The sequence below is a fragment of the Trichomonas vaginalis genome, chromosome VI (assembly GCF_026262505.1).
Source record: "Trichomonas vaginalis G3 chromosome VI, whole genome shotgun sequence".
NCBI classification, from domain to species: domain Eukaryota; phylum Parabasalia; order Trichomonadida; family Trichomonadidae; genus Trichomonas; species Trichomonas vaginalis.
The window spans coordinates 5,400,187-5,419,736 of NC_067208.1; the positions used below are offsets into that span (position 1 = coordinate 5,400,187).

At 35.0% G+C, this 19,550-nt stretch overlaps 1 pseudogene across 1 annotated transcript, besides 3 other annotated features; it reads left to right on the forward strand.

The window, feature by feature from the left end:
* Positions 1-13,781: part of a mobile genetic element that runs on past the window's edge.
* Positions 29-1,178, forward strand: TVAGG3_0810240 (annotated as a pseudogene). Its single transcript has one exon. A coding segment is annotated over exon 1 (1,150 nt).
* Positions 13,782-17,620: 3,839 nt separating the features above from the next.
* Positions 17,621-17,815: a mobile genetic element.
* A 584-nt stretch (positions 17,816-18,399) lies between these two features.
* Positions 18,400-19,550: part of a mobile genetic element that runs on past the window's edge.

Consider the following 19,550-nt stretch of genomic DNA (forward strand, 5'->3'; position numbering starts at 1 on the left):
AAAAAATATTTTTTTATTTTTTATAAAAATGTACAGAATAGATGTTTCAGATTTTTATGACTTCCAAGCATTCAGAAATATGTGTCCATTTCGAGACTATAACAAAGCAGTCGAGAATTTGAAACGTTTAGTCATTTATGTCGACTCTGCCCCAGAATGTTATGTTATGAAAGAATGGGATGTGTCTTTAACAAACCAAGAGCAACAATAGTTCAGAACAAGAATGTAGACAGAAACTTAAGAAAATAAAAGTTGTACAAGTTGCATGAAGATGTTAGATGCTTGGGATATCTTATTGTCAAAGTTAGAAGATTTTTCAGTTCGGTATAAAGTTCTATACACCTTCTCCAAACTTCTATTCTATCTTCACTGGATATAAATACGAACAAGTAGAATGGAAAGAAAATATTATAGAAGCTTGGTTAGACCATGTCAAAGAAATTATATGCAATGGAAACGAAAGAGTTTATGAGTATATCTTATGTTGGTTTGCAAACATCTTACAACATCCAAGTGCTAAAAATGAAACTGCTCTCATTATAATTGGAAAACAAGGAACTGGTAAGAACACATTCTTTACAGATATTTTGTGCAAACTGTTAGAAGGTTATTCGAACCCGAATATGACAAACTTAGAAAACATCTGGCAAGTTTAACTCCTCAATAGAGAATATGAAACTTATAGTTTGCAATGAACTTCAAAGTATAGATACAACAAAAGTTTTGAACTCAGATGCTTTGAAGAGTCTTATAACAGACAAAGTTGGAGTTGTTGAAAGAAAGTATAAAGACCAAAGAGTTTGTGAAAATGTTGCAAACTTCATTATGGTTTCAAACAATACTGTTCCGATGAAGTTAGAAAGTTCTGACAGAAGATATGTAGTTGTCAGAACGTCAGATTCTCATATGCAAGATACAGAATATTTTGACGACTTAGCAGAAACTTTGACATCTGACTTTTACAACCACTTGTTCTCATATTTTATGACATTAGATATTTCAAAGTTCAATCCAAGACAAATTCCACATACCGAAGAGAGACAAACATTGTTAGAAGCAAACAAGAGTGTATATGAACTGTTCATAGATGAAACTGACTTTGAGTGTTTAGATGAAAGGTCATTGTACGATTCGTATAAACAATATTGTCAAGAATATGGTTATATGGCAGCTTCTAAACGAACATTCTTGGCAAATGTCAAAAGTCTTTTAGATGTTCAGAATGGTGTATATACAAAATTTTTCTGAAGTAAATTTAAAAAAAATCTTTTTTTTTATCCGATAGAAAAGATGGCAAAATTCAATCTCAGTAAATAAGTACAATGAACAGAAGTCAAAGATAATTAGCTCCCATTGCGATATTTGAATGTTACTTCTAACAATTTTGAAGTCTACATTGACAAACATTTGGAACATTGCAACCAGTTAATGTTTTGCTGTTGTTAGAAAAAGGGTGCAACTTTTGAAGATTAATACATTGACGGTAATGTTGACAGTCAAAAGAAATTTTGACAGAAAGTTCTCAAAACTCGAAGAAGGTAAATGCATACAAATTGGTATAACCTTATGAACCCAAAGCAATCAGCAACGACTATGATATTATGAGTCCTAACAAGATAGTTGACAGTTCAAGTAAATTGTCGGTAAAAAGATTTTAGAGTCTAAGCCAAGTGTTTGCCCCTAAGAGGAAAAGAGAATTGACATTGACCCAGAAATGTTCTAAAAATAAAATTTTATTTTACATGCAAATTTCTTTTTCTAACTGAACTGGTTCAGTTCTTTCTTCTCTTTCTACCTTTTTTCCTCTTCTTTTTCTTTCTTCTACTTCTTCTCTGGTGGAGTTATGTCTAAATTTCTCCGAACCATATTCTTAAAAGTTCTTTGTCCTTTAATAGCTCATCTATCTTTTTCTATTCATCTTCAAAAGGATGTCTTTTTGCATTCTAAGAACTTTTGGTTTCGGACTTCAATTTCCAATCGCGTCACTCTGTCAACAATCTGTCATTGGGAACAAATTTTAAGACTGCTCTTTGTAATGTTTTAGGTTCTTCATATTCCCAGAAACAGAACTTAGAACAATATCACCGCTTCTTGTTTTACAGCTTTAAGATTTTATGTCGAATGATGTATTGCTGGTCAAAAAGCTTGTCTCATATAGATAGCGAAATTCCGCTAACATTTCAAAAGATAAAATTTTTAATTTTTTAAAATATGTAGAAAAAAGTTTGCTGACCATTGACAAAAATTTGAGAATTTTTGGAAAAGAAGCAAATGGAATTAAAGAAAATGCTCAGAATAAAACACCTATACATGACAAGTTCTTATTTGCTCGAGAATGGTATATAAGGCACGTGGCAGCAAGCACCACCTGGTCGGGTAAGACTTTCACTTAATCTTTAAATGGCTGACACAACCAAGAACTAATAGAAGACCCATTCTATGAGTTAGTTTATTTGTATACTTCTGGTCAATTTGGACCAACCTTTCAATATCGTTCCAAATATTATAAAGAAGTCTAGTTAGATGGTATAAAAGACTCTGAGTTGGTTAGATGGATAAAAGAAGTACCAAAGAGAGTTTTTGAAGTATAATGCTATAAAATGATATATAAATTTCTAAGTTCAAAGACCCAATGAGGAAATGCAGAGAATATCTAGAGAAGAAACACTTCAGAAAACCAAACAGAAAGAGATAGAATACATTTCGGAAAAATTGCAATCTTACGATTGGAAGATTACCCCTCATAGATGTCTTCTTTATCTTAGATGACTTTTGCTTCTCATCCTTTTGTTAAAGAACAGAGAACAAGACATGTGTCGAATTCTTAAAGAAGCTCAGACACTTTAACATCTCAGTCTGTCATTTGTGTACGAGACAGCAAATGAGTTCTAAGTAAGGATGTTAAAAGAATACTTAACTGACATTATACTTTTCCCCGGATTGTCGAAGACGATTTCATGGGAACTAATGAAAGGTCCATGGCAGGTAGTTTGGACAGACATGAATATGGGAGAAGTATAAAGTCATACAAGAACCTCATACTTCTTTCAGAATCATATCTAACGCAAACAAAGTTCAATTGTAAAAAGTCAAGCTTGAAAAATAAATGAGTTCATTTACCTGCTTGTTTTGAAGTTGTCAAATCACTCTGTTATTTTTTCCTTTAACAATGGCAAATCCTTTTTGAATGTAAAGTATTGTACAACCTTCATATCATAGTGTGCTTTGAGTAAACGTATCTTTGAACTATTGTTTCACATCTTCATTTGGGGTCATTGAAATGCGGTAAGTTTTCGCGATAGAACCAATTTCTGTCAGATTTGTAATCTTAGCAAGGTCGTAAAAGGCTTTGTTGTTTTCTTCTACTAAAATGCAAATAACATATTTTATCTCTTCATTTTCCATCTCTCAAGTATAGAAATTCCTATACTTATAGTTCTTTTCCTTTCCTTTTGGTACCGACGTGGTATTCTTTTCTGAATGGCTTTTGGTTTTTGCTTCAAGCTTGTTTTCCATCTCTTCACGTTCTTGTCTATGAATTTTCGTCAGAAAGTCCTGTAAATTATACGAAGCATAACGAGGCGAAGCCCACATTGCAGACAGCATTTACAAGAAGTCTATGTACAATAATACTCCTCTCAACCGTTTGCCATTTTTCACGATTTTTCAATAGAGTTTTGGCGACCGAAAAAGTCGGTTCGCTGTTCTTACACGATTTTCATAGATTTTGGCGACTGTTCGGTTTTTTCCCTACTTCGAGCTTTTTGGCCGACTACGGAGAAAAATCCGTAGTCGAATTGTTCAGCTTCATTTAATAGTTCATAGTGCTTTGGGTTCTAAACAGTCTGTGTTTCTTAGTTCTGGAGCAAAAACCATGCTGTCAAAATACTTTGCATTTGTACATATTCGGGTCTTTGACCGACGAATGAGACGGAGTCTTTTGTTTAAACTGTAATGTACGTAATTCTTTCATTTATAGCTTCATGAACGAGAGTTTGTTGTGTTCTCGTTTGTTGGACATATCTGTCTTTACATACAAAATACAAAAATAAATCAAAATAAAACTAATTTTATTTTTTCCTATCTTAAGGAAATTCATGAAAATTCATGAGGTGAGAAAAGAGGTGAAAATACAGGTGAGATCTCACCACTTCACTAATACATATTTTACTGAATTCAGCAACAAAATTCAATTGTACCAAAAGTCAAAGCTTGAAAAATCTAATGTGTTTAGTCTTAGTAAGATGGTAGCTCTTTAAAGCAAATACCATTGCTGAGTTTTAATGTAGCGTGAAGAGAAGTACATATGAATTCAATTACGGTTACAAATTTTGCAATGGACAACTAAGGCAACTATTTCTTGTCTTTTGCCTAGCCAAGGTAACTTCTTCTCTTCCAATGGTTCGGCAGAACTATGCTCAGCTCATGAGACATTGCAATAACGTTTTAAATAGAAAAGTGTCATTTTTTCATGTCCGAAGACTCGAAGGTGCAACAAGTTCCAAACTACCGGACGAACTCAGAAGAGCGCTATGGCAAGTATCTTCTGACAACTTCTTTGAGTTCCTCCAGGTACACTGGAAAATTGCTTGAAGAACTCCGCACAGAGAATTTGGAGAAATTGGCACTCCACTACTACCTTACCACAAAGGGTAAACAAGGTAAAATAAGACTAAAAACTTACACGTTTAAAAAGTACATTTTAATTTTGAGCTCCGAGTCACGAGAAAACTTGTCAGATGTTACAGACTTACTTCCCTGAGGAGAATGGAAGCGTTACACGATACATCAGGTTCAAAAACAACGAACCTTGGAAATTGCGTACAAAATTCGCAATTACAGTGACCAATGGGAAGAGAGAAAGGTTCCTACAAGAAGAAACCAGCTCTAAACAACTCAGAAAAAGAAAAGAATAAAAGTTAACTCGTAATTGTTTATTTTTTTACCTTGTATGGGGCAAGCTCAAGAATGAAAGTCGACTATCTCAGTCTCTTTGTCTTGTACCAGTTGGAAGGCTCTTGCGAGTAATCGTCTGTTTTGCGGTCCTCAGCTGGTGTCTGACCTTCGTAATTTGGCCATGTTTCTTGAGAGCTCCAACTGTAAATGATTGTAGGATGAAGAGTCTCTCAGAACTGCTTGAGGTAGTCTTTCACGGTCACGAACCGATATCTGTGGGTACGAGTCGAATCGGTTCGATTTGAGGGGAAGAGACTGGAAAGCCTGTCGTCTTCCATAGGGGCTGTGGGCATACTCTTTTGCGTAACGGTTTCAGACTTCTTCGCTCTTGGTCTCTCTTGGATTGAGATTGGAATTGTGTGGCGGGGGGGGGGGGCAGGGTTTTGGCATAAACATCCAGGGTTGGGGAGTACGGCATAGGCTGAGGGAGGGTAGTTCAGGCGAAGCCTTGTGGTGGGTAGTAACCTGAGGTGGAAATTGGTAGTAAATCGGAGGTACTTGCTGGGAACTGGAGGTGCAGGGGCTGGTGTTTAGCGTTCCTCTGGTTTGGGAATGGACTCGGTTGGTGGACGTCAGGACATTCGTTTGTGTCCTGTGGGATGGAAAAACTATTTTTTCTGTCGGAAGAAAAAACTTTTTCTGTCGGAGAAAAAATTTTTCTGTCGGAAGGGAAAAACTTTTTCTGAAAGTTGACCAAAAAGTTTCTCAATTTTCGAAAATTCTGAATGGGTTTCAACGACGGACAACTGGAAGAGTTCTTCCTGTTCGTCGGGAAAATTTTTTTCCTTTGTCCGGAAATTTTTTTCCTTTGTACGGAAAATTTTTTTCAAGTTGTCGGGCAAATATTTTTCCTGTCGGTGGAAGGACTCGGAATACCAGAAGGATTTGACGAGGCAATTTACCTTGTAGAGATAAATGAGTTGTTAAGCAGTACTTGCGGCAGGGTAATGAAGCCCAAGGTCAAGTTCACCGCTATTTCGGAAGGGCGCTGCCTTGAATCTCGAGACTTCGACTCGGAAAATTTCCATTCAAATACCAGAAAAAACTCCTTCGACGAACATAACGGAGCCAAAAGAGAAACTCTTTGTTAAGTTCCTAAACAAAACGTCCTTGGAATATAAAATACCAAGACAAGGAGAACCCCCTACCCCATATGAAATTGGCAAATTCAGTCTCTCCTTCACTTCTCGGGTCAGCCGTTCTACATAACTGTGAAGGCGACATCCAACACAGTTCAGTCAACCTTAATGTTTTGAGTAAAACATTTTTTTTTTCAATTTTTGTTGCAATGAAGCAAGTTAAATTCGTCCACATCCAATCTCAATGGACCCGATGAAAGAGTTGCAAGCATGGTTTGAAGGGCTTGAAGAAACGACATAGACGGCGAACTGGAAGGAGCTCAAACCACAATGCAAACCAAAATTGCACAAGTCAAGTGAACAGTATGCTTCACTAGAAGCTTACAAAAGCTACTCTTGACCTCAATGGGATATTTACCGTTTAGATGTCAAGAGTGGGAATAAGCCAATTAAAATTAAACTTCTCTTCTAAACTACGAAGCTATCCTCCAAAAGTTAGCAGAAATGAGAAGATTTACAGAGCTACTTACATGTAAGGGATTACCTTCAACAGTCCGACAAAGATGATTTTCTGACATGGTCCCTCCAATTTTGTCCGAAGTCAGCTTCAGATGTTTCGAATGCTCCCACATAATCGCAGCATAATGAACGTTTAGCTGAACTCTCCGCAATCTCAAAACGTTTTTTGGTTCTCATGTTCCAAACTTTTATCGGAAGAGACAACAAACGTTTCAGAAGGAAGAAAAGATATTTAATTTTACCACTTGTTGTATGACATAACTGTCATAACAAGCTTTTTTGAAGTAAAACTGCCATTCTCAACCACTTCATTTTCGATTCCCGAACAAGCACGCGAAGCGAACACAATAGCAGATGTCCTTTCAAGTTGCCAGACAACGCGCCCAGTTAAATTCAATTGGCCAACAATTGAAAGCTCATCTGACAAACAACCATTAAGACTCTCCAAAGAGTCCTAATGACAGAGATGACCAATTCAAAGCCGATGTCCTCATGAACCAGCTCCAAATTGAGAAATGCCTGAAAATTTCACGGAAACCTTGCGAATTACGAGAGAGAGAACCGAGACTTGCAGACTCATCTACCGTTTCTTCGAGAGATAGACGCATCTGGAAGGTACTCGGAAAGGACAGAACTATGCCAACAACCGTACTTGTGAGTACCGAAATTTGAAAGAAGGAATTGTCGAGGAAAGAAGAGGAAGAAGAGAAACACGAAGAAGAAGAGGAAGAAGAAGAAGTTCCTGAAGCGCTACATGGGCAACCCTTGTTGCCGATGAACAACTTACGAAATTTCCCAACCTAACCCATACAAATCCGCAACAAGGAGCAGGCAAGGTTCTTATCCCAGTCCTCATACAACTTGGGACACCTTGAACCTTAAACCTTCGGAATCGCGGTTTCATCTCCAATGGGCAAAGCTTGTCGTAATTCGAATGGGTTCCAAATCCAGACAAAGAAGATCGAGGGTACAGACACATTGACGGTGACAAGCTCAACAACCGTAAGGAGAACCTCGAGTGGTTCTAACGAGTAAAAGAAATTTTATTTTAGGGGAAACCCCAAGTAAAATCTTTTAGGTGTTTTTGGATAAGTATGTTAATTAAGGGTAATTTGCAAAATTAGTTTCCGACCCTTTGATTGGGCTTCTTTGTTATCCCAGTTGCGTAGGGAGGTTCGTCCCAGAGGTAGTCTGGTAGAATTGGCCATAATCAAGGACGGATTTGTCCTCCAGGCATTGAGGGATGTACCTGCTTCGTAGAGTTTCATGGACCTCTGCCTTGCACCAGACACCCCTCTACCCTTGGAACGTTTAAGGCTTCTTCGAAGTGCTGAGATGCGATTGGCTGCGTGACAATCCGAAATGACACTTTTTGTCCGTTGGTCAATTTGTTCGTGTCTCCGTGCCATAGTCGACGACCAAATAAGACAAACGGTTATATATGAGTTTGAGACTAAGAATGGTGGTAACTCGACTGTCCGATTCAAAGACTCGGGAAGGGCGACCATGAAATTAACGAAATTAGCTAGGAAGGATATAAAATGGACTGGTTGCCACCACCTCCACCTCCCACCCTTTACTGTTCTCAAGTAAATAAGCTTTCCCCGTTCCAAGAATTCCCACACTTTAATTAAATTCGAATAAAATTTTTTTATTTCATGCATGTTTATTTCTGTGGCCGTCTTCAGTATGGCCCCAGTATTACGCTTGAAGAGGACATGAAACTTCGGTGAAAATTTGTCCAATTGAATTGAACCCATCTTTTCACCGACAATACCCATTTCATGAGTTTGTGTAACCCTTCTTCCGTCGTCATGAGTGCGGTCAATGTTCTCATCAAGTAAATCCTTGACTTGGATTTGACTTCGAGAAGAAATTTGTTGTAGTTGTCAAGGACTGCCTTTGCGAATGAGGGTAAGACCAATGTCGACAATAGGTTTTTAATGTGGTTACTAAGGCCACTTTGACTTGAGTGAATTCGTACTTCAAAACAAAGGAAGAAACCTTTCAACAAAGTTGTCGACTTCTCAATAAATGTTTACTCTCATCTCTTGAGTTTCTTAATGGAAATATCCCCATGTCGAATTCCATTAAGCAATTTTGAGTGTCATTGCAGTTTGGGGTTTGAAGCTTTCCTAAATATCATACAGTTGTTGTATGAAATTTTCACTGTATATGTTCCCTTCCCGGGAACTCACCATCTTCGTTTGGAAATTTCCACGTGCGGACTATATTGGACAAACCTATGTATGCAGCGTTAAGGTCGACATAAGTATAGTCTTTTCATCTGAGTCGAACTTGTTGGCAACCAATTGGGTCCCAGTTTGTGGAAATTCAAGTGAGTTCTCTTATCTTCTGAGAAACTTTCTCCTGTTATCTCATAATCATCGTCGAAGCAACCTGTTTTCATTATAATAACCTTCTGACCTAACTCAGATGCTCTTCCAATACTTTGACTCAATTGGATGTCTCAATGGAGTTTGTTTATATGGATCTGAAGTTTCTTGCACCTCATTTGGAAAGTCTTCTGGTTCAGGTTGGTATCCGAACAATCCACTCCTTTGTGAATTGTGTACTTTCTTTTTGTAACTGACTTTGGTCTGAACAACTTTTGGTCTTGCTAACACGTGAAAAGTTTTGTTTCGTCTTTGGTACAAAAGTTTCTGCAGCTTGTCATCTGGAATTGGTTCGCAAACAAACCTTTCTCGAAAAGAATGTTTACAGCTCTGACAATGTTGCACTTGCCTTTTCCGAACAATGGTTTGTAAGACTTTCGTTCAACATGAAGTGGTTGTGGACAATTGCAATCTTCAACCATGGTAAATTGACTCACAACATAGTCGTCATGTGAAGAACCTTTAGCTGTAGGTATGTTGACTCGGATATTGACATTTGCCAACGTGCAATTTTTGCCAATTGACCCTCTGAGAATGTACCTTGTCTTCACACATGACTCAAGATACTTCATCTTCTCATCTGTAACAAGACCAGAGTCCTGAGACATGTAAGAATGCAAGGTTCATTGACAATGTTTCAATTGAATTGTAAATTCCATACCTTGTCAAGTCAATGTCAGACTTATTTATGAACGGGAAGTATCCAGCATGTTGTCTGACTGCTTGAGGGTTAGGTTGGTACCATTCGAACTTGACACTTGCAATTCTTCATTTGCATTCAAATGTCTGAGTCGGAGTCAACCATTTGTTCTCTCTTTGTAGTCTGAAAGCGTCAAGAAGCATTGCAGCTGTTGTGACATTGCCATGTGCATAGTAAATGTGACCATCCAATCTGTTATGGTCAATCTGAGATTGTGTCCTTTCTTATTTCCGTCTTGTATGGCAGCAAGTACACCCATGAAGCCTTTTTTGTTCTTTCCTTCGTCAAGTTTACTGTAAAGGTTCGACAGATGTAATTTGACTTCTAACTTCACGGTACTTCTCATATGCATATCTTGTTCTTTCCATGGGAGCATGACCATCCTCTGCACTACCTTTTTCCTTCTCAAAGGATGCAATTGTTCGTCATGTTTCCATAGAATCTGGCAAAGCCGTCGTGTCCTTCAACTTGAGGTTCACTAACATCGAAAGGCATGTCCATAAGACGTTCTTCTTCTAACCTCTAGTCTGTTTGGATAATTTGCACGTTGCTGTTTCCAAATCCATTTCGTAGGTCAGACAGCCAGTTTGTCATAGACTTTATGGGTCTTCCTTCCTATATTTAAAATTCTTCGAAACTCTCCAACCATAATCTTTGCAACTCTGCTTTTATTCTAGCAGATTTTCTTCCATTCTATATGGGGCATTTTTAATAAAAGAAAAAAAATATTTTTCTTTACTTTACATAACCGCTGCTGCATAAGTCTTTGACGCCAACCCATACAGCTAATGAAGGTTGTGGTTTAGTTTGGAAACTAACTTTGGTTTTGGTTTATCTTCATTTTTGGTTTTTCTTCTTCTATCGTTTTTTCGTACTTTCGTTCCTCTGACTTTACTTCACTTGCAGGAACAGTTGTGTCGTCAACATCTTCATAAATATCATATGCATTTGTTTTTGTTTTCCTTTCAACTTTTTGTGTTTGTTGTAAAGTTAGAATATTTCGACTCTAAGTCAATGAGATGTTCTATATGAACTGTTGGTCAGTGAAGTAAACTTTTCCATCTTTGTCTCGAAAGCTCCTTCAGACTTCAATATTTTATTTGTGAGAGTCTGTTTCTTTTTTGAGATACTTGCCGTTCCATTCTATGAAAAGTGATGTTGTGTTAGGGTTTGTATTTCCAGACCTGGCACTTTCTATTATTGAATTTTTCTCTTCATCTGTAAGTTCTTTGACAGGTTTTGACAATGGTTCTGAACTTTTTGTTTGTGGTGTCAAATCTACCGTTTCAACTTCTTCGGTCATTTCATCTCAGTAAAATTTTTAGTTTGGTTTGTTTTCAACTGGTTTTGTTGTTTTTTAAGTCGGTCTAAAACTTCCTGAGGTATAGGAAGAACTTGACAAACACGTTGTGTACTGCTGGAAGTCGACAAATCCATCTTGAACCCATTTGTCTCAATGCTGTATTGTTCATTTCATCTCAGTAAAAAACTTTACATTCCCACGTTTGAGGCGGTTGAGGTTGGTTATTGTTTACCCACTGTTGTGCATGGTTATATCCTCTGTTAAAGAATCTTTCACCTTGGTCCATATAGTGTCCTGCTTGGTTATAGTAGTCATTTGCTTGTTATAATAGTTTCCTGCTTGTCTTCCTACATTGTCCATCCATCCTTGAACTTTTCCTCTTGTTTCAGGATTTGGAATAAGATTTTTGCATCTCGTGCTACAATCCCAACCTTTCTGTACAGTTTGTATAATAGGTTGTGCTTTCTCTTTCAGTATACCTAATGTACTCAAAATCTTCCTTCCAACTCCAAATACACCTCTGGCTATTGTCTCCACTGCGGGCAAAAATCTGGATGCAACTCCTGCTAATGCGCCAAATAAACCCATTTCTTATAGGGTAAAAATGACGAATCCAAACAAGGACCCCTATGTTTCTAAAGCGACAAAAAAGCACTCATGATAAAAATCTTTAGTTCAACACCAAATGCTTGGTTTATGGATATCTTGGAAAACATTCCGAGGTATAGAGAAGATGGACCACCATACTGGTTAATATTTGTCGGTCAAAACACAAGATACTGTGAAGCCATACCATTATGGTCAAAAATATTTTAGATGTGAAAACTGCTTTGACAATATTCGTTGACAAATACCATCCAACAAACTGACATCTGACTGTGAAAGTTCTTTCAAATCAGATGATGTAAAAAACTATCTGCGTTCAAAAAATGTAAACCTATTTTATTGTCGACCAAAACCATTCTGCTTCTTGGTGTCATTGACGGTTGTATAAAAATGTTAAGAGACTTAAACCAACCACAAGGTGGTGAAGCAAATGAAATGTCATATGACGACAAATATAGACACTTCTCCATGGAAAGATGAGACAAGTTTTAAATATTTACAATACCGTAAACAAAAGGTTTGGGAAACCACTCCCCTGAAGAAATGAAAAACAACCCTGACTTAGAGAAAGACTATATATTTAATAATTTAGTCAAAAGAGACAAACAAGAAAGAATGCCGGCTTCAAACTTAAGAAAGGTGACAAAGTAAAAATAGAATACCTAAACGCGACCCATTGAAAATACTATTGACTATGACAACAATGGAACCCGACAGGTACTCACATTCGTGTTCGTAAAAATAGAGAAAGTATACAAGAGAATATTATGAAGTTTTAGGCAAACATGGCAAATGTACAGACTGCAAGCAGAAGATAAAAACTACTATTGTCAGACCTCGTTTCAAACTTGTCAAAGTTCAAGGTGGTATATCTTCAAAGACAGTTCCTAACAAATATAAGACACTCCTGACGAATATGCTAAAGAAGTTGAAAATGACGACTAAGCAATTCTATACCATGCGTAAACTGTCATGTAAGGTGGCATGTAGTCTTTACTTGGTCCCGTTGTTTGCGTATATCCCGAAACGCGATGTGTATGGTTTCCATCTCCCTGAGTGTCACCCCAGAAACAATTTATAGCAAACTGAACGCGTCTTTAACATCATATCCTTTACCTTTTTTCATTGCTGACCAATCCCAAAATTTATGCTTATGCCAACCTGCTTGAGATGTACTTAAATCTATGTAGTGACTGTGCGCAGGTAAATTTTCACCTGAAATCGTTTTACTTCCTCCGTTTTCCTTTGAAGAGTTTGCACAATACAAAAACCTGTCAACTATTTGTTCCCATGCACCAACACCAAACATTACTTGAGGACCTCTTGCTTCCATAGATGTATAAATAGAACCTACTGGGTTCATTATCAAACATATGAGATAATATAGGATTGTCTCTTTTGAACTTAAAATATAGTGTAACTATTTCTGGTTTCTTCTGGTTTGTGTCAGAATATTTTTTATAATATAATCTTATGTTTTCGGGGTAGGTAAAATCTTGACTATAATATTTTTTTTGTCATCTATATAATAATATACTATTCTCGTTTTTTCTATTGCATTATATCTTTTATATCTATAATATTTAAATATAATGTTTGCTTTTTTGGGTCTACACGTGCGTCAACACCATAGTCATAATAATATGGTGCTGGAGCTGGGTTAGGTAATGTCATATCTGCCATTTCATAAACTCTTAAATATTTTTTTTGTTCGTCTCCATAAGTTTAAGTAACAGTTGTTGTCTAATGGAACTTTAACTTGTGTACCATTATTCTTTATATAGCTTACTACATTTCATTGTTATTTTCGGAATGAGTTTATACCGTATTACCATTTTTTAAGGACTGTACAAACTCCCATCTAAAATATTTATTTTCTTCATTGACAGAAACATCCCAACAATAGTTTCAATATTTTTTGTTGTCCTATCAAACTTTGGTATATTTACTTGACATATGTTTATCTGTTTATTTTCAAGGCTAACGTTTAAGTCTGTTATTTCAGATATAGAATGTGTATGTCCAACGTCACTTTTCCTGTTTAAGTTTCTTGTAAGTTTGTAATATTTGCAATGGTATGTGTATGTCCAACGTCACTTTTCCTGTTTAAGGTTTCTTGTAAGTTTGTAATTTTGCAATGGTATGTGTATGTCCAACGGCACTTTATTGTTTAAGGTTTCTTGTAAGTTTGTAATATCAGATATAGAATGTGTATGAGTCTTTTTAGAATATTCGTTTTCAGCTCTTGTCACTTCACTTGACATTTTATTGTCAACATATGTTTGTCTGCTAGTTCAGGATGAGTATTTTCTTTTGTTGCATAAGCATTGTTAGCTCTTTCTTCTTCTTTTGCTATTTGCATCGTCTACATATTCTTTGTCAGCTTTGTTGTCAACATCTGCTTTCAAAAGAAGTTCATTTATAGGTTTTCTCGTTTAAAGTTCCTTTTGTTGGATTTATACAGACAGTATGGTTCTTATTGTCTTGAAACAGAAACTCATCTGTCATTGGGTTTAATGTCAGTTTTAAGTTTCCTTCTTTCAATGACTCAGATATCTTAGAATAGTTTGAAAAGTTTGTTGTGTTCTTATTTAGAGCTTGCATAATGAGTTGTCGGTTGTGTTGTATTTTCTCTCATAGACGCTGTTTCATTTGACATTTTTATTCTAGATAAAATATGCTTCCAATAGAAAAAGAAAATTCAAGAGTTGCTACAACTAAACCATTAGATGAACTTTTTACTAATGTCGGTCAAAAGTTTGAGACAGAGACCGTAAAGCATGAAGGCTATCGTTTTGACTACCCATTAAGATGGTTAAGAGACCCATCTGTCACAAAAGCTATTGGCTTTCGTAGAAGGAAGTTTGTGTCTGTAGAAGATAAAAGTTTTCCATTTATTGTAAGGTTTCATATAGATTATATATCTGAAGGGAAACGAAAAATGTGGGAAGAAATTGAGCTAATACAGTTGACCTTTCATCTTCTCTACAGACTGCGTTAAAAAATATAGCAGATAAATAAATTCATGTTATGCAAAATATGCTGATGAATATGCAAATACCGAGAGCACACTTTATGTGAGAATTGATATGACAAACAAAATTCACAGTGTCATTTCAAATCTACGAAAACAATCCAAATAAGACGAACAATTATATACAGAATTCACTGCAATGTCATGGTATTATTTGCAAAGAATGTTAAATCAGAAAGTCGAACTTCCTTTAGCAAATATTTACAGTCGATATGCAAGAGATGAACCATATTTATTTAAAGATGTTTTCGACCCAGCTGCTATTATTGTTCATGCTTCATTTTCTGGCGCCCAAAACTCTTTCTTATGCTTGGCAAATGACTTTTACGAAAAACCTACAAAGTTATACGAACCACCAAGTGGAAGTATTTCAGACTTTCAAGTATGGTTTACTACAGATGGAGAAAGAAATTCCATTATACCATGCGTTTTACTTAGAACTTAGTTTCATATACAACTACTATCGAACGGTAAAATATAATTTTTAATACGGTTGAGGTGTTGGATTTGGTTGCCAACTAGACTGTGGTGCAGGTTCAGGCGTTGTATAACAGGAGCTTGTTCTTCTGGTTCAGGTCTTTAGGTAATACCAACGAACTGACCTACCCTTTTACCAATATTTTTGACACCGTTCCAAATTCCTCTTCCTACAGATTTTATTCCATTCCATATACCTCTTCCAACTCTTCTGAAGAAGTTTCCAATACTACTGAAGAAACCCATTTTACTATATGTAAAAATCTAATGTCCGCCTAGTCTCTTACGTTTCCGTTGAGTTCCATAGATTCTTTAACTGGAGCTCATACATTCTGTTTCCTCTGGTAGAAAACATATTCTGGGTCAACTCCTGTGTTCGCGTCATCTGCATAAATTGTTTATATCCCACTTCAGGGTTTGTATAAAACTCTTTCCATCTCATATTTGAATACCATGGTGCAAACCTAACGCAGCGTCATTTGACATGGCAGTTTGCATTTGTACATCTGTTGGCACTTGACCATAGTTTGCCATTGCAGTTGTATTCTAACTTCATTTGGAATATTCTCTGGGTTTGGTTGTCCAGGTTGCTGTGCATTCGCTAAGTTCTGTGCGTCCATTTAATATTAGATAAAAATATCTCTTACGAGTACATATGCTGAACATTTGCAGGCATTGGTTCATCTTCATATTCTCTGTACTTTTCTGCCACGTCAAATAAATAAATGACACAATGGAAAAAACCTAAAACAAGTAGTCCGATTTCAAACACATTTACTTACTAATAAAATTTCTTTGTTATGACACTTTTCTCAGTTTATAGGACCTCTCTCATATTCTATCTTGTCATATATAAAACTCATAGTCATGTATGTCCTCTAACCATCTCATAACGGTTTCCAAACCACTTTTATGCGATGTAAGTAAAAGCATGGATGGTTATGTAAAACGTCTAAAGTTTCTAAAGAGTCTCTCAAAGTCCAGTCTACTTGGTATTGAAAATCCCATGTGTTATAGAACGGCGGGTCCACTATAAAGAAAACATTTTCCTTGTCTTTATATTTTTCATACAAATCTGTCCAATGACATCTCACAAACTCTATACCCTCAATATATTTTTCTATGTCTCTTTGAAAACATTTGTATAGTTAAGATATAAACTTTTGACATATAGTGTTTCAATGTCATGAACTCTTATAGCACCACTATATAATAGTCTAGCAGATATACTATCCCAGTCTATATATTCTGCTTTTTTCAAAACCTCTCTCACAATATTTTTGTTATCTAATGGTATACGTTCCATCTTACCTATAGGTATCTTTTCTTTTAACTCTTTCAATATATTGTTTGTGTCTGGAATATGTTTGAGACGGTCCATATAGTTGTCGAAGTCATTGCATATAATCTTTGAGTCTGGGAATATTATATGGCACAAATGGGATATATAGAAACTTCCACCGAACAAATCTACAAATGTTAGACCATTCGGTAGTTTCTTAAGTTCTCTCAATATAATATCTTTACATTTACTCTTATTTCCAAAGAACGGTAACGGTGGTTTTGTAAAATTCATTTATATATAATAATAAAAATGTTTTTACCTGAAAAGTGACAGAAAAGTGACAAAGCATGAAAACATATATAATTTGTGAAAAGCGACACATTATATAATGTTTTCGACCCAGAAGAAGGCTTCTCAAAGTATACTTCCTTGGAACGCCTGTAACTTTTCCTGTAGCGACGATAGACCCTTACTTGTCCGGACAAAGTTATACTAAACATCTTCAGGGCTAGAGGGCACGAAGTGCCTGGAGGCCCCACTACTTTTTTTTTTTTTTTTTTTTTTACACAAGATTTTTGATTTCTTTATTTACCCGAAACTCTTTGAAATTTCTTATTATAATTCTGAACGCTATTCAACTGTTTATAGGATTTATACCTACTTTTCCTTTATCACATACAGGAAAACCGTTATGCTTTCACAACATTTATCAGATTCATCTTAATTTAGAATATTTTATTTCTATCTCAGGAATTTATAGACAATTTATACACACAAATCTTCTCAATTTACAAGAAATTCTCAATACAAACAATAATTACCATCTTACGCTTCAAGGAAGTTATCTCGATGATACATGGAACACATTTTACAACAATAACGCATATACACCAATTGATGAAGTACAAACTATTAAAGGCAACACAGAAAATTGCTTTATCCATGATATCCTATTTTCGAATTTCAAATCAAGAATTATTGAACTGAATGGTAATCAAAAGGTTCTAATTTATAAAACAATCTTTGATTCGAATCCAATTAATCAATAGGCAACCGAATTTTTAAATCTCGATCGCAAAGAAAAATTTCGATTTTTTATAAAATCGCGAACTTCTGAAAAATTGCGAACAGAAAAAAATCGCGATTGTTTTTGAAATCGCGTTTTATTAGAAGTACGCGATTTTATAAAAAATCGAAATTAGATTAAAATATAGCGTCTAAAACCAAATTGCGAACAAGTTATGTATTGATTAAGAAAAATATATTTAAGATGAAGAATTGCTTGCTATGATGTACTGATTCATGATCAGTACATCATAGCAAGCAATTCTTTACATGAAGTTCGAAAACTTGGGTGCAATCAGATCTGATTGCACCCAAGTTTTCGAACTTTGTATAGGGAATTAAAGGGTGAGAGATATATAGTCTATCTATATATCTCTCACCCTTTAATTCACTCTGTAAGCGATAAAATTTTAATCAAATATTTATACTACGAGAAATTATGGCTTTGTTTCAGAGACGTATTGAATTTACCGATTGTGTTAAAATGAGATCGCTTAATCTTTAAATTTATTAAGTTATCAAATTTTTGATTAAACGCAACCGCTTTGTGAAATCAAAACGATAAATATTCAATGCAAACGCACCTGAGCTATGTTCCTTTATTGCAGCCATTAAACATTTGTCTGGCTCACAATTTGAGAGCACTTCACCTAAATAATGCTATAATGAAAATTGAATTAATAAAAATCGTTTCTTCAAATAAACTTCACAAATATATTATCATTATGTGAATTTTTACTTATAAAATTAAATACATATTTAGTTTCTAGTATTTTTTTCTATTGTCATTCAAAATATAGCTAAAAAACGAAGAACCATAATTTTGATAAACACTAAATGATAATATGATTTATAATATAAATAAAATATTTTCAAGTCAAATAAATCAAAATTGATATTTTTAAAAAAACTAATTAAGAATTCAGTGATAATTTTATCAAATATTACAAGACAATATGATTTATAAGCAGAATAAAATGGGGAGAAGCTTCCTAAACTTTTTAATCCCATAAATATGGTCATTATCTGGAATAAAGAGTTAAGCGTCATATGTCACTTTTTGTACTAAGGAAACATCGACTTTATGCGTTATGACTTTTCGATGAGGAAACAAGTGTTCACGTATTATAAACTTCCTTATTCCAATAAACCGACCCTAAACATTAATTAAATTATAAGCATGATAATGGTCTCTTTTCTATGATAACCAAATCAATTTGGTTATCATAGTAAAGCACCAAAAACTGGAATAGGAATCGGCAATATGGAATCATGAAGCAACTCGGATAAAATAAATATGGAACATTCATACATCCATTCCCTATTTTTAACCATATTATATTTTCAAACAAAATTCTCGTACTATTTTCAATAAAATTTGCATAACCTTGTTATTACTCTTAGGCGAAAGATGATTTTAATGTTAATTTTATAGAAGAACTTTTAATGCATAATAAAATAACCCTTTCCTATAAATTTAGACTTAAAACGGTGACAATAAACAAGCTTTAGTCTAGAAATTAATTTTCTACTACTATAAATGCATCTTTATCTTTAATTAGAAAAAAATTTATCAATTTTATTATCCAGATGAAAAAAGAAGTGACATATGATATTTTATCTAATTTAAAATCTTTTATTGATTGTTTTTAAAAACTTTGCATTTTGTATGAGTATTTCATGTTTAAATCAGTATAAATACGCAAAATACTTATGAAATTCCAGCTGTTATTCAGTACTATTCATTTTTCAGCAATCATTAACTGTGGAAGAGTATGGCAAACGTTCGATAATGATCATGTATACTCAGATCATCAAGAATGAATTAAAGTCAATGCAGGGAAATGGATAATCCGATTAAAAACCCCAAAAAGGAAAAAGATATTATATGAACGTCTCACAAATGGTTAGTACTAAGCTCTTTCCTGATGATTGAATATTCTTTCATATTTTTGTATATTGTAAGGGATTTTCTCCCCAAATATATAATACCTTCCTTATAAACGATCTACTTTCTTTGAATACAAGTATAATTTTACATTTTAGGAAAAAAATTTATTTTTTCAAATTTATCTTATAACAATAGAGATTTATATATATGTGTGTCAATATAGGCTTTAGTGGTATAAA